This window comes from Mus caroli, chromosome 18 (genome assembly GCF_900094665.2).
Source record: "Mus caroli chromosome 18, CAROLI_EIJ_v1.1, whole genome shotgun sequence".
Classification (NCBI taxonomy): Eukaryota; Metazoa; Chordata; class Mammalia; order Rodentia; family Muridae; genus Mus; species Mus caroli.
The window spans coordinates 58610960-58624268 of NC_034587.1; the positions used below are offsets into that span (position 1 = coordinate 58610960).

The following is a 13309-nucleotide window of genomic DNA, read 5'->3' on the forward strand; positions in this document are numbered from 1 at the left end:
GGGGTGGGGTGGGGCTGGCACAGAGCCAGCAGCCAAGACAGCCAGAACAGAGCAGTGCTTACAGCCATCGAAGGACATCTCATAGCCAGTGGTGTGCAGGGCCTCCCGACTGCTGGTGGAGCTCCGTGGAGGGGTCCAAGGATCTGCATAGGAGCTTGACCGCGCCTTCATCTCTTCCTTCAGGATCAGCCGGCCAATCCCACTCTGGAGCTGGGGGATGAGAGGTGTGAAGTCAGGAGGAGGCAATGGGGCAGGATCAGGCATGCCTGAGTCTCTGGACCTGACAGGAGCCTCTGCTGACCCTTCCCAAACTCTCCCTCCTCGCAATGGTTATGACTTCCTCTGTGAATCCATCTCTGTTTCCCAAGTGGTCCTGAGGACTGGGTGAAGCTCTGGTGTTGGGTCCTCCAAAAGGTCTAACTAGTGATAGGATCATATTGCCCTGTCTACAGTCATTGGTTCAATAATGGGCACCCATCTCCCTCTTTTCCTTGAAATGAAAAGTCATACAATCCAAAACCGAATGACTGAAACCCAGTCATTGCTCAGTAGCTACAGGGCATTTGTTTTAGGAATTGTTCTCAACTCCAGGGCTATGAAGATCCTCAGACACTTAGGCTGTCTCTTATAGACAGTGGTGGTGTGGTATTTGCATATAGCCTAAGCATCACTTCCTGCATGCTGCAGCTTGGGTCACCTCTCATGAACTTACTAGCACAAGGGAGACACCATGTGACAGTTCCTGTCTTGTCTGAGGAGTGAGGATAAGAAAAGCAGCACAGATATCATTTTTAACAACATGCTTTTCAGACTAAAGCTGTTGGGACCCAGTGTGAATGATATCAATGATACTTAGCAGATTTATAATGCTGTGTAAAATCCACCTCCATAGCATTCAAACAAACATATGTGAGCTTTTAGACCTTATTTCTCTTATCTTGTTTTCAAAGCTCACTCATAGAGAGGGGTTTATCAGCACTTCCTTTGTATATGTGTATACATGTTCACATATATGTGCACATGAATGCCTATGTATGTGCATGCACATATGTATGTGTAGAGGTCAGAAGTCAACATTGGGTTTCTTCCTGTGATGATTTGTATATGCTTGACCCAGGGAGTGGCACTATTTGGAGGTGTGGCCTTGTTGGAGTAGGTGTGTCACTGTGGGCATGGGCTCTTAGACCCTATTCTTAGCTGCTTGGAAGCAGCCAGGATTCTGCTAGCAGCCTTCAGATGAAGATGTAGAACTCTCAGCTCCTCCTGCACCACGCATGCCTGGATGCTGCCATGCTCCTACCTTGATGATAATGGACTGAACCTCTGAACCTGTAAGCCAACCCCAATTCAATGTTGTCTTTGGGCAAGAGTTGCCTCGGTCATGGTGTCTGTTCACAGCAGTAAAACCCTAACTAAGATACTTCCTCAGTCACTTTCTATCTTACTTTGATTTCTTTTTTTTATTTTATTTTATTTTATTTATTTATTTTTTTGGTTTTTCAAGACAGGGTTTCTCTGTATAGACCTGGTTGTCCTGGAACTCACTCTGTAGACCAGGCTGGCCTCGAACTCAGAAATCCGCCTGCCTCTGCCTCCCGAGTGCTGGGATTAAAGGCGTGCGCCACCACGCCCGGCTCTTACTTTGATTTCTTGAGACAGGGTCTTTCACTGAAATTTACTGTTTCAGCTCAACTGGATGGCCAGAGAACTCCAGGAACCCACCTGTTTCTGTCCCCTCTGTCACCAGTTACTGGGGTTATAAATGTGCACTGCTATGCATGGCTTTCACATAGGTGCTGGGAATCTGAATTCAGGTCCTCATGATAAACTTTGCCAGCTGAGAACTTTCTTTCGTCCTTCCTTTCCTTTTAATAGATAATTAATAGTAGACTGTATGGCTATCCCACACATTGTGCATCCATTTGGAAACTGGTGGATGTTGGGTTTCCTGCCTTGGGCTATTGTGATAAGCACTGATATGAACATATATTTGCTTGGATGCTTATTTTCATACCTACGATCTATCTATCTATCTATCTATCTATCTATCTATCTATCTATCTATCTATCTATCTATCATCTGTTGAGATAGGGCTGCTACATGGGTCCTACAGCGATTTTTTTGTTTAACTTTTTGAGGAACTGTTGATCTGTTTTCTACAGTGGTTAGGCCACTTTGTATCCCTGCTAGCCATGAAGGATACTGGCATCTGCTTCCCACACATGCAAACAACTAGTTTGAACATGAAGCCAACGCAGAGGCCACCACCACAAGTCAAGAGAACAATTTTGATCTTTCTAAGAGTACTTTCTTTTTGAGCAGCTGGAGTGTAGTCATAACTGAAGCTCATCTTGCCATCAGACTCTTCAGTTAGGTACAACTCACTGTGCATTTCTTCTAGGATGAGTTTGAATTTGGTTTCTGTCATTTGCAAATGAAAAATAAGAACCCAAGTGTTGTCTTCCATGATGTAGTTGGCTCACCTTGTGCATACTTCGGTCAAAATCCTCTTCCTCTCCTCCAGATGAGAACCTTCTGGCTCGGGGCACTGTTAAAGGACAGAGGAGATTAACTCCAGCCAGCATGTGCATTCTGTTCAGCCCTCTGGCTCCCTCCCTCCATCCATCCCCCAGTTTCTGGTGGGGCTCCTCACTGCTGCTCTTGCAGTTGAGGATCCCTGTCTATTTTACTTATGGCTGCTTCTGTGTTATACCCTTTCTCTGAATGGAGGTTTCTTAGAAGGCAATGAAGTCACCCCTGAGGTTCTGTAAAGCTTTGTTTAGAAAGGAGATTCAATTAGTAAAGGCCAATGTTGAGTCAAAGTAGACATTGGTGGAAACTCCTCTGCACAACAGAAAGGAACAGCTTGGGCAGTGTGGTGGGGTGTCATGGTATCTAGGGGATTTATACCTCCCCTCTTTAGACCCTAGGTCTCCTTCCCAAGAGCAGGAACCTGGCATTTTGCTCCCCACTATATCCCTAGGATTTTGCTCCCCACTATATCCCTAGGATCTGGGGCTGGCATCTAACACCTGCTATGGAAGCAGCAGGAATCTCAGTGGTAGCCCCTTCCAGCATTCTCTGTGAAATGATTGTGTGAAGGAGTGGGTGACTGTCGTTGATACAGATGGTAGGGCTCTGCCCTTTGCTGCCCTGTGGTGATACTACCTTTGGGGGACCCATGGTAGGTCCAGTACTCAGACTCTGAAGCATAGTAGGGGTCTGGCGAGTAGGCTGGGCTATACTTGGAGGCCTGGCTGATGTCTTCACTTGTTTTGCTCTTGGTTGCTGTGGACAAATCACCTGTAAAGGGCCCAAGGACAGCACTTTAAGAAGACAGAGTGTCTCAGCTCCGAACATACTGAACATGCACTCTCTGTCTGTCAAGCTCCAGTTCCAGGAGGCAAGGCTACTTAAGGTTAGAGGTCTCTGGTGGGAGAGCCTGGGGCATGAAACAGGAGCTGGAGAAGCCCTGGGTGATGACTCCCCCTTCCCCCCATCTTACATTTTAGGGAAGAGAAGGGAAAGAGCTTGATCAAGACCACCCAGCTCGTTTGTTAATAGGACTAACTCGACTTGGGCTTCTTCCAGCACATTCCATGGAATGTAGTGGTATACATGAAAACCATATCCTCAAAAAACAAAACAAAACAAAACAAAACAAACAAAACAAAACCCTGAAGTTTCTAGTTGAATCTATCCCTTTTCTTTCTGACATCTTTGAAGCCTCCTTTGTTGTGGCTTTGAACCACAGTGAGGAAGGAATTGCCAGACAGGGAAGGTGCTTGCTGAGTTAGGTCGGCTGTCTCCATGTCCTGCTTGAGGAGGCTGGGTGTCTTGAAGGAAGGGGCCCTGAGCAGGGAGTGAGGAACAACGCAGATCCCTGGTTCCAGCTCTGCTGCTTGATTTGAGCTCAATCCTGAGCACATCCCGGCCTTCCCTGCCTGTTTTCTTATGGTTAAGTATTAGAATTGTATGTTAGCTAGGGTTCTACCTGACTTCCTACAACAGGGGTGACCAAAATACTTACTGCTGGGGACACACATTTATAGGGCAGACATTTGTGCAACTTTATAGGGGCACAGACTGGTGACAGACTGACAGGGCAGAGAGCAGGGCAGGAGAAGTCGGTATGGCTTGTCAATCCCTCTGAGGGAGAGTTACAGGGAGGCTGCTAGGGACAAGGTTTGTTCCAAGGACCTGAGCAGCGTATCCTGGCATGGGAGTGGGAGGGGCTTAGGTTCAGCCCAGGAATGTCTGTCATTCCCTTGTTCCCTTGACCTGAGTCCTGGATTATTTCTCTTGGTTGATGGCATTTTGACTTTTCCTATGATGCAACCACTGGACTGCACTCTGGACTCCTCCTGAGCCTGCTTTGGTGCTATCTCTTGGAACCCTCTTGGAAAACCTGCCAAGTCCTAAGAAACTTGGGTTGTAGGGAGCCTTTTCTGTATGTAAAGACAAACTATCTTTGTGAGGGGCAGCAAGTTTTTTCCTGTTTACAAATACAACAGGTTTACTGTGGGGCCCCTGCTCCACCAGCTCTGAAAACTGAAGACATCTGTTTAAATGCAGGATCTTAGCTGGGCAAAGTGGTGCAGATCTGTAATCCCATCAGTCGAGAGGCTTGTGGAGAACAACCAGGAGTTCAAGGCCAGCCTGGGACTGTACAGTGAGTTTAAGGCAACCCCCCCACCCCGTGTGTGTGTGTGTGTGTGTGTGTGTGTAGGTGTGTGTGTGTGTGTTCAAGACAGGGCTTCTCTGTGTAGCCTTGGCTACCCTGGAGCTTGTTCTGTAGACCAGGCTGGTCTTGAACTCACAGAGATTCACTTGACTCTCTTAGCAACAGCTGTCCCACCCGCAACCCTGAAAAATATATTCTGGTCTTCAGTGCCCAGAGCCAGTACTTATACTCATCCCACCTGTTCCACCATCTAACTAGCTGGGTTCACAATACAGGGTTACTTCCATTTCCAAGCTCCAATCCAAGCCTGTGCTTTCCTCTGCTATCTAACCTGAACAGTGAGCTATTGACAGTGAGCTGCCTCATCAAAGGGAAAGGTATGCTTATTTGCCTGAGGCCTAAGGAATGCTTTGTAGTAAGGAACAGGAGGTCCCAGCATGGATGCCGTTGGTACTGGAGGATATGTAGAAATCATGGGTAAAGCAGCCAAGAGAAGATTTCTAGGCTGCAAACTCAGTGTTTCTAATTTTAAGGGCTCTGGGTCATGGAGGAAGCTGGTGAATCTGCCCCTTTAAAATTAGTTTCTAAGGGACAGACATTCCACAGACCATTGTTTTTTTTTTTTTTTAAACACCAAATAAATGAATTAACGAGGGGCCAGGGAAGGAGGGTGCTTATGTAGCATGCACAAGGCCCCCCGGTTTGAGCTCCAGCACCAGGAAAACGAAATTCGAAAGGAGAAGATGGTTTCCTGCTCCTTTCTCATCTGTGAGCCTCCGTCTGCACTCAGGAAAGCAGGAGAAAAACCTTAAAGCAGAGGCCTCGGACTCAGTACAAGGATCTACACAGCTCACATAACCCTAGTGAGCAGTGTGAATAACCCGCTTTCTGAGTGCAGATCTCCTAGGGGTTCAGGCATTTTCCAGGGTCGCTCTGATCATGGTATTTAGAGCAGCAAGGAGTGGCCAAGGTTGGGGAGGTGGTAAGAAAGGATTTTCGGGGGACATGAATAATTTTTTTCCTCTTTTGAAATGACATTGACACCCAAAGCTACCCTGAGTGACTCGGGGGAGGGTGGCAAGAAGGACGATGGTGCGGCCTTGCATCATCTCGCTTCTGGGAACCATCTGCGTTGTTGGTTATCACCCCTCCCCTGCCCCCCTTGTTTGGCCAAGCTCTCTCTGCCTCTGATCATACCATGCCGTTTGTAGATCGGGGGTTTTCGGTAGATGTTACTCTCTCCAGCTGCCAGAGACCGGGAAGGGACAGTGGGGAGGAGAGAGAGAGAGAGAGAGAGAGAGAGAGAGAGAGAGAGAGAGAGAGAGAGAGAGAGAGAGAGAGAGAGGAGAAGACAGCACTTGATCAGTTGATCTGAGAAGAGAGAGCCAGTCAGCAATTTTTTTCCAAGGGGCCGCCATCTTTCCCCTGCCGGGCTTCCTAGTCTCTTTCTTCCTTTGTTCGCACCCGGACAGGTAGGTTTCAGGTAAAGCAGGGTAGAGGGTGGATGCATTACAAATGGTATCAAGGGAGGGGATGTGGGTGGGCTAAATAAATGATGGGCATGCAAGAGAGAGGGAACGCTAAGCAGGCCTGGTGCCGGAAGTGTTCACCGATTCTGCCCCTGGTGGCCACATCTTGTCTCATTCCATGCAAAAGTAGCAGGGTTTCAGCCTTGTCTACATTAGCCTCCCTCAGAGACATGCTGAACCCCTCAGGGGCCATTGGGAATGGTGTAGGGAACAGAAATAGGATCAACAATCGAGGGGCGAGTGAGTGGGGGTTGCCCAGCTGGAAAATGGTCTAGAACTGGCTCTTTCAGACCCCATAATGTGGGTTAGTTGTTTGTTGTTGTTGTTGTTAACTTGATGCAAGGCAGCATCCTCTGGGAAGAGGTAACCTCAGTGGAGACATTGACACTGTGAGGGAGCCTTTCCTTGATCAATGACTGGAGGACCCATCCATTATAGGTAGTATAATCACAGGGCAAGTGATACTGTGTTATGTATGTATGTATGTATGCATGCATGTATGTATATATGTGTGTATGTATGTATGCATGCATGTATATAGTTATGTATGCATATATAAATAAAGTAAGCTAGGTGAGCAACGAGAGCAGGCTAGTAAGCGGCTCTCTTCCACAGTCTCTGCTTCAGTTCCTGCCTCTAGGTTTCTGCCTTGAGTTCCTGCCTTGGTTTTCCCTAATGATCAACTATAACCTGTAAGTTAAATAAACCCTTTTCTCTCCCTACTTGCTTCTTGGTCAGGTTTTTTTTTTTTATCACAGCATTAGAAAGCAAGTGTGGTGAACATCCATGGTTGGACTTCCTACCAGGCCACACTAAGGCGTGCTGACTTTATTTCTGCTGCCCCCAGTTGGCTGTGGGGCTGTCACAGCACTAACTTGGATGCTCCTTCCTCCTCCAAGAAGTCTTTCCTTGCCCGCCACACCAACACAGCCTTCCTTACTCTATCCATTCCTTCACAGCACTCTGGCTTTGTTTTTCTTTTCTGTTTATAGCAGCTATTATCACCTTGTACTACCCTTTTGCTTCTATGGTTTTCTTTTTAAATTCATTCACCATTGCTATTCACACATCCGCTGTGAGTATCACACTAACACCTGAGCTAACTGGGCGGATGGCTCTCTCCACACATTTAACTGTACTATGAAGGTGAGACCTGGACTGGAACAAGTCCAACTGCAGCCTTGGGGTCTAGAATACTACCTGCCTACCCAGTGAAGCCGAGGGATGGGCCCCAGACCACCAGCTTACAAGCAGTGTGGTCAGGGTTCAAGGCAAAAAATCCAAGTCAAGCATCCGTCATAGCTGGCCTTTACTCTGTCCATCAGCGATGTAATACTTGGGCATTTCATGCGAGCCCCTTGAGCCTTTGCTTCCCTAGCCCTTCCTGATGGTCATGATCAAGGTTGGTTCATATGGAGGGAGTAGACCAAAGCTCATAGGCATGTTGCGGCTGGAAGGTGTGGGTGATTGGTTAGGAAGGGGTCCCCCAGGAACAGACTTCTCCTCAGTGCCTGTGTAGCATCAAGCAGGTGGCTCAGGCATCTGGCACCCCCATGGAGCATGCACTCATGCCAGGAACGGGGGGGGGGGGCAGCGCCTACCTGGGATGTGAAAGTGCTTGGGAGCCTGGTAAGAGGTTGGTGTGGAGGACCTCACATCTAATTGGCTATGGTATGGGGAGCTCCGGCCACTCTCAGGCCCTGGAGCGTGCAGGCAGGGATCCCCAGAGAGAACAGAAGCACAGAGAAAAACAGGCATTAGACACGGTAGCACTGAAGGAAGCAGCGAGGTGGTGGCAGAGGCGGTGGCGGTGGCGGTGGCAGGGGTGAGCCAGGCTGGGTGCTCCGGTGTGCTCAGCTCCAGAGTGGAAGCAGTCTGTGCTCTCATGCACCATGTCGGCCGAAACAAGCTTGACCTTTCCCCTCATGTGATGCCCCCCTCCCCCAAGTCTGCTTCTGCCAAGACGATATCTACTTGCTTATTATCCTCTCAGCCCCACCATGTTTAGGTTCCTCCCTGTTTCTCCTTTCTACAAACACTTGCTTCTCCCCTTACTACAGGGTGACTTGTACATACGTTAACTGGCTGAGTGGGGTTGGGGCCCTCAGGTGAAGACCAGACTCCAGCCATGATGCTATTGTGCTTCTTTCTGTGGATGCTCAGGTCAAAGGATGAGATAGAGGACTGATTCTTCCTCTAACCAGGGTCCCTGGGCTGCCTGACATGCCCTCTCCTGGCAGTTCTCAACCCACATTCCTGCTGTTTCTCAAGTGTCACAGACCCATCTTAGGGACTCAGTCAGGGCCACGAGTCACCTGAGTGGCCATAGGCTTTGGAAAGTGTCTATTGTCCCTGAACCCCACAGACACTATGTGACCACATTGTCCCAACCCTTCATCTCTCTTTGGGGCTTCCCTTGCCTTACCTGAGCGGTAGTAATGAGGCGAGCGGGAGAAGGTGGGAGACATGCCTTGCCGACTGTAGGTGGGGGAATCGATGTATCCAGGACTGGAGGCCCGCCTCTGCCGGAGGTCCAGGTTCTCATAGATGTCCTGGGAGAGGGAGGAGGCAGAACCATGAGCAAGACCCTCGGTGCAAGGCTTTTGTTTGTGTGTGTATGTATGTATGTATGTATGTATGTATGTATGTATGTATGTATGTCAGGTAAAGCATGCTATGGAGTCTGAAATTTTAGGGATTCAGGCTCGAGTCACACACATACAACCTGAGGAGGATGGGAACGAATTCTTAGGCTTCATTCGCCATTCACAGCCCCTGCCTAGAACCTACACAGCCAGTGCCTGGAGTCTGACTAGGGATTCCAGAGGCACACAAGTGGTTCTTTCCCAGCCGCTTCCATCCTTCATGCCATTGCTTGGTTAGGCGAAACATTTTGGGTTGGGATCAGATAGGTCCTGTGGTGCAGGGGAGTTGTGACCAGGGATCCTCTTTTGTTCATCATAAAGGAATAATATATATATATATATATATATATATATATATATATACATATATATGCACATATATTCATATGTATATATATATATATATATGTCTTTTACATATCAGATTAATTACCTGGGAGTAAGGAGATAGTGTTCCCAGTGACTTTAGAAGCGAAGAATTTGAAGGCAGCCACAGAGGGAGCAAAGGGAGAGAGAGGCAGGCAAGAGGAAGGGAGAGAACATGATTACATTGTAAGATGGTTAAATAGTGGTAAGGAGAGGGCCTGAGGTGACCCTTATCCAGACAACATTTCAATTTGAATCCTAGAATATCGGAACTGTTGGAAAGTGGTATTGTGCCTATGACTCCCCCTTCTAATATGAGGGCTCAGGGCCAAACTAGGGTTCTCAGGAAATGGCTAGGCTTGTGAGCTCAGAGCTACTTTCTCAACCCCCCTCCCCCCTTTCTCTCTCCTGGCTCACATCTCCTTTATGGTTCATGAAGACAAAGTCCAGGGCACAGTATCCAAATTTAGGGCCCTGAAAGGACCAGGCCATTGCTGTACATTGGAAGGCTGGCATGGTGTGGAGCAGAGCAAGCTGGAGACTCAGTCTGCTGAGCCAGGCTGTTCATTTCAGCTATGACCAGAGTCATGTTGGAACACCTACTCAACGTTGACCAGACTCTTAATGTCTAAGACAAGTAAGAAATGTAGATTCTTATGTGAAATCTAACATTTACATGCCAACAGATAATTTACATTTCTGAATGACTCTCTGTGAGTGAACTGAAACCATCTGGTACTCGGCTCTGACCCAAAGGCCCTGGTCTCTAGATTCAGAGTTGGAGTCTACGAATACTTGATCCTCTTTTCCTGGCCCATTTTAGGAGCCAGAACTCAGAGGCTCTCAGGACTGGACTCTTTTGCCAGATAGAACTCAACTCCTGTTGGTTGTTCTGTTGCTACCCAAGAATACAAGCCAGTGAGTGGTGGTGGTGAAACAGGTATCTGAAAGCCTGCTCCCCAGGCTAGGATCTTGTTGCCCACTGTTATAGTTCAAGGACCTAGTATGGGGTGAGAAATCTCTTGGAACATGACTGGTCAGGACCTATTCTGTGATAGCTATCCTGCCTTCTCCAGAGAACTCTCCCTTTTCTAGTAGCCATAGAATGGTTTCTAAATCCACCTGATACTGCATTTTCATAAATGTATGTCCTGTTCTGTGCACGAGGTTTTAAGTAAGGTTTAATATGGAGAGAACAGGCCTGACCAGGGTTTAGGAACTTCACTGCCTTTTGAGCCTGGTATGGTATCAGAGACATGGGCTTGAGTTCCAGCAAGATTTCTCTACTGTAAGAAAAGCAGCAGCTGGAATAATGAATAGTTCTAGACTTTCAGCTTGTATGCTGGCTCAGTAGGGCATGGTGAGGACTGGGAAGGATGGAGAGCCTAGTCCTGTCCACAGGGCATGCTACCATACCACTTACCTCTCTATGACGGGCATACACATTTAATGCTTTAGCTGAAGCCAGATTTTTGGATGAGCGCTCTTGGTTTTTAAAACTTGGCTATAAATTCCAGGTTAGAAAGGACTAGGGGCTACTACTGTAATGAAGTTGGCTGGGGACTCCAGCAGGACCTTGTCTCTTTCAAGAGTCCCAGAGAGGGCAAGACGAGATACCTCTCCATAACCGCATCTCTCCAGCATCTCGTCGGAGGTGTATCTGGAATGAGGCTCGTAGGAAATGAGGTCGGGGCGTTGCACCTCGTAGATGGACTTAACCTTGGGGAGAGCTGCCAGGTCTTTGTAATTAAGGATCTCATTATCCACTTTAGCCTGGGGAAGAGGGAAAGGGACAGGAGAGAAGAAGAAAGATAAGAGGGAAAGAGAGAGGAAACAGAAGCAAGGGGCTCCAGGTTTTACTAAGAACAGCCATTAGGTATGAAGGGAAGAGCTGTAGATGTTAGAATAACCACACTCCCAGAGGCCATCTGTCAAACATCATTGTTTGTGAGGCCCTAGGCTTTACCAGAACGATCTCCTCCAAAGGCCACCATACCTCTCTGAAGGAAGAATTGATATCTTCTAGACGTGCAAACAGGGACAAACATCCCACAACTGATGTCACAGACTGCAGTCTGAACTCTATTCCTGGATGCTGACTGCTGACAACCCCACAACAGGATGGCATCCCTAGCTGCAGCCACCTTGATAATTCCCTTCTGGGGACTAGCCTGTGCTTGCCAATAACTTTCTTATTGTACGGGTCCCCAAACTAAGCCCACCAATTCCGCTATGACTGGTGCCGTTCTGAAAGTCAGGGGCCTATTTTCTCTCATGTTCCGGATGGGAATTTGTAATGAGTACAGCCTGTGATAATAGTGACTTGTCCTGTCCTGGGGATGTAGCTCAATAGCTTACTGCCACAGGCGTCTGGCACGAAGTTAATCCCAACCCCATAAAAAAGAAAGAAAAAAAAGTAACTTGTTTTCTGAGAGAGGCACATGGCAGTATTGACCAATATTGAAGTTCCAGCAATAACTCTTATTTTCACTTGTCCAGGGGAAGAGAGGACAGGAAATAGTGCCATTGGCGGGTATTATCCAGGGTCAAAGAGGAAACTGGATGGGAGTCTGAATGATCGTGCCATGGTGTTAAAGCCCTCTTGCGCCTGGCAGCTTTGAGGACTACGCGTGGGGTTTTCTCCTTGCGGCTGGGTTCTTTGCTGTCCAACACTCCCACATTCTTGGACTTGGCTCCTTTGCCTGTGGTCAGACGGGCTGCTTCTCTCATTGCTCCCTGGCTCTGCCGCCCTTGGCTTCCTTCTGTCATCCCATCCCTTCTGTTATTCAGTAGTTCTTCCTCTGGGATGCCCTTTCTCAGCTGGCTCTGGGTGGTCAGGCTTCTTCCTTCGCTCGCAGTATTGTAAGGGTGTGCGGTGACTTTTCCTTCTGCTACTTGTCATAGTCACAACTGATTATCCATTCTATGTCCAGTGTCACGAGGGTACCAGATCAGTTCACCACCATCTCCCCAACACAGAACACAGTATTTATCCCAGAGCAGCAGCTCAGTATCCACTAAGTGAATGCATACATTAAGTAACCGGGAACCTCTGAGGGCACCTAGCTTAACTCTCATCTCTTCTGCCCGTGTGTGACTGTCTTTGAAGTTGGGAGCCTAGACAGCTTACGGGGTCTGCTTTGTTTCTAGCCTTCTCACATGTTTAGAAAGGTCTCCTTTAGCTTTGTAAATCCTTTTTAGTTGCATCTTCTCCTGCCTGCCTCTTTATCACATATCACTTCTTATTTACCAACATCATCCCATCTCTCCCTACCACTCTGACCCCCTCGCTGTTGTCTTGCCTGGTCTTAGATCAGACCCTGTAGCTGCTGTCTTGTCTCAGTTAAGGAATGGGAAAGGAGGAGGCTGCAATTGATTTTGGAATGCAGGAAGGTTTCTTTCATCACTACACTTTCTCATGCTCCTTGAACTCTAAACTGCCCCTGTGGCTCTTGGTTTATTAGAGAACGAGGTCCCCGGGCCCTTCTGTATCCTCAAGATCTGGTATGCCATCCAAAACAGAGTGGGCCTGGCCCAAATGACCTTAAAAACATTTCAGGTGCTAGGTCAGGGGTGACCAAAGCCCCACCAGTGCTAAGAAGCGGTACATACACAGATGACTCGGTTAGGCGACCCGATGCTGGAACCAGGGGGTGAGATGGAAGTTTCAGATGTCCGCCTGTGCTGTGGGAAAGATGAAGACAGAGGGGTGAGAGGCAGAAGTTCAGGCTCAGCAGGGTCATAATGCAGTTCTGCCTCCAAAGTGCTGGGATTAAAGACGTGCGCCACCACTGCCTGGCTATCATGCAGTTCTAAAGTCACTATAGCAGTATTGTTAAAGTATTTTGGCTACCACTGTCCTCTCTATTCTAGGACCTTTTAGCCAATATCTCTGTGTGAATGAGATCCAGCAGGTTCAGAACTTCAGGCCGTTGGGGTAAAATATGAATTTATTTTCTAGTTATCTGTAGCCAGCATTTTTTTATTTAAGGCATTTTTTAATTAGTTATTTTCTTCATTTACATTTCAAATGCTATCCCCAAAGCCCCCTATACCTGCCCCTCCCCCCCTCCCCAACCCACCT

General features: G+C 47.8%; 1 protein-coding gene across 5 annotated transcripts in view; it reads right to left on the minus strand.

Annotated features, from left to right (window-relative positions):
- The window catches only part of Ablim3 (actin binding LIM protein family member 3), a 119301-nt gene that overhangs the window by 13410 nt on the left and 92582 nt on the right, over positions 1-13309 (minus strand). The window contains exons 9-17 of one of the 5 annotated variants that reach the window (XM_029471984.1): positions 12838-12909; positions 10843-10998; positions 9293-9322; positions 8640-8766; positions 7816-7914; positions 5883-5930; positions 3170-3304; positions 2485-2549; positions 63-210 (exon numbers count right to left, since the gene is read on the minus strand). In XM_029471984.1, the coding sequence (XP_029327844.1) occupies positions 63-210; positions 2485-2549; positions 3170-3304; positions 5883-5930; positions 7816-7914; positions 8640-8766; positions 9293-9322; positions 10843-10998; positions 12838-12909 (880 nt within the window). The remainder of the gene's footprint in view (positions 1-62; positions 211-2484; positions 2550-3169; positions 3305-5882; positions 5931-7815; positions 7915-8639; positions 8767-9292; positions 9323-10842; positions 10999-12837; positions 12910-13309) is intronic. The other 4 variants (XM_029471982.1, XM_029471983.1, XM_021150359.2 and 1 more) reach the window with 4 other exon arrangements.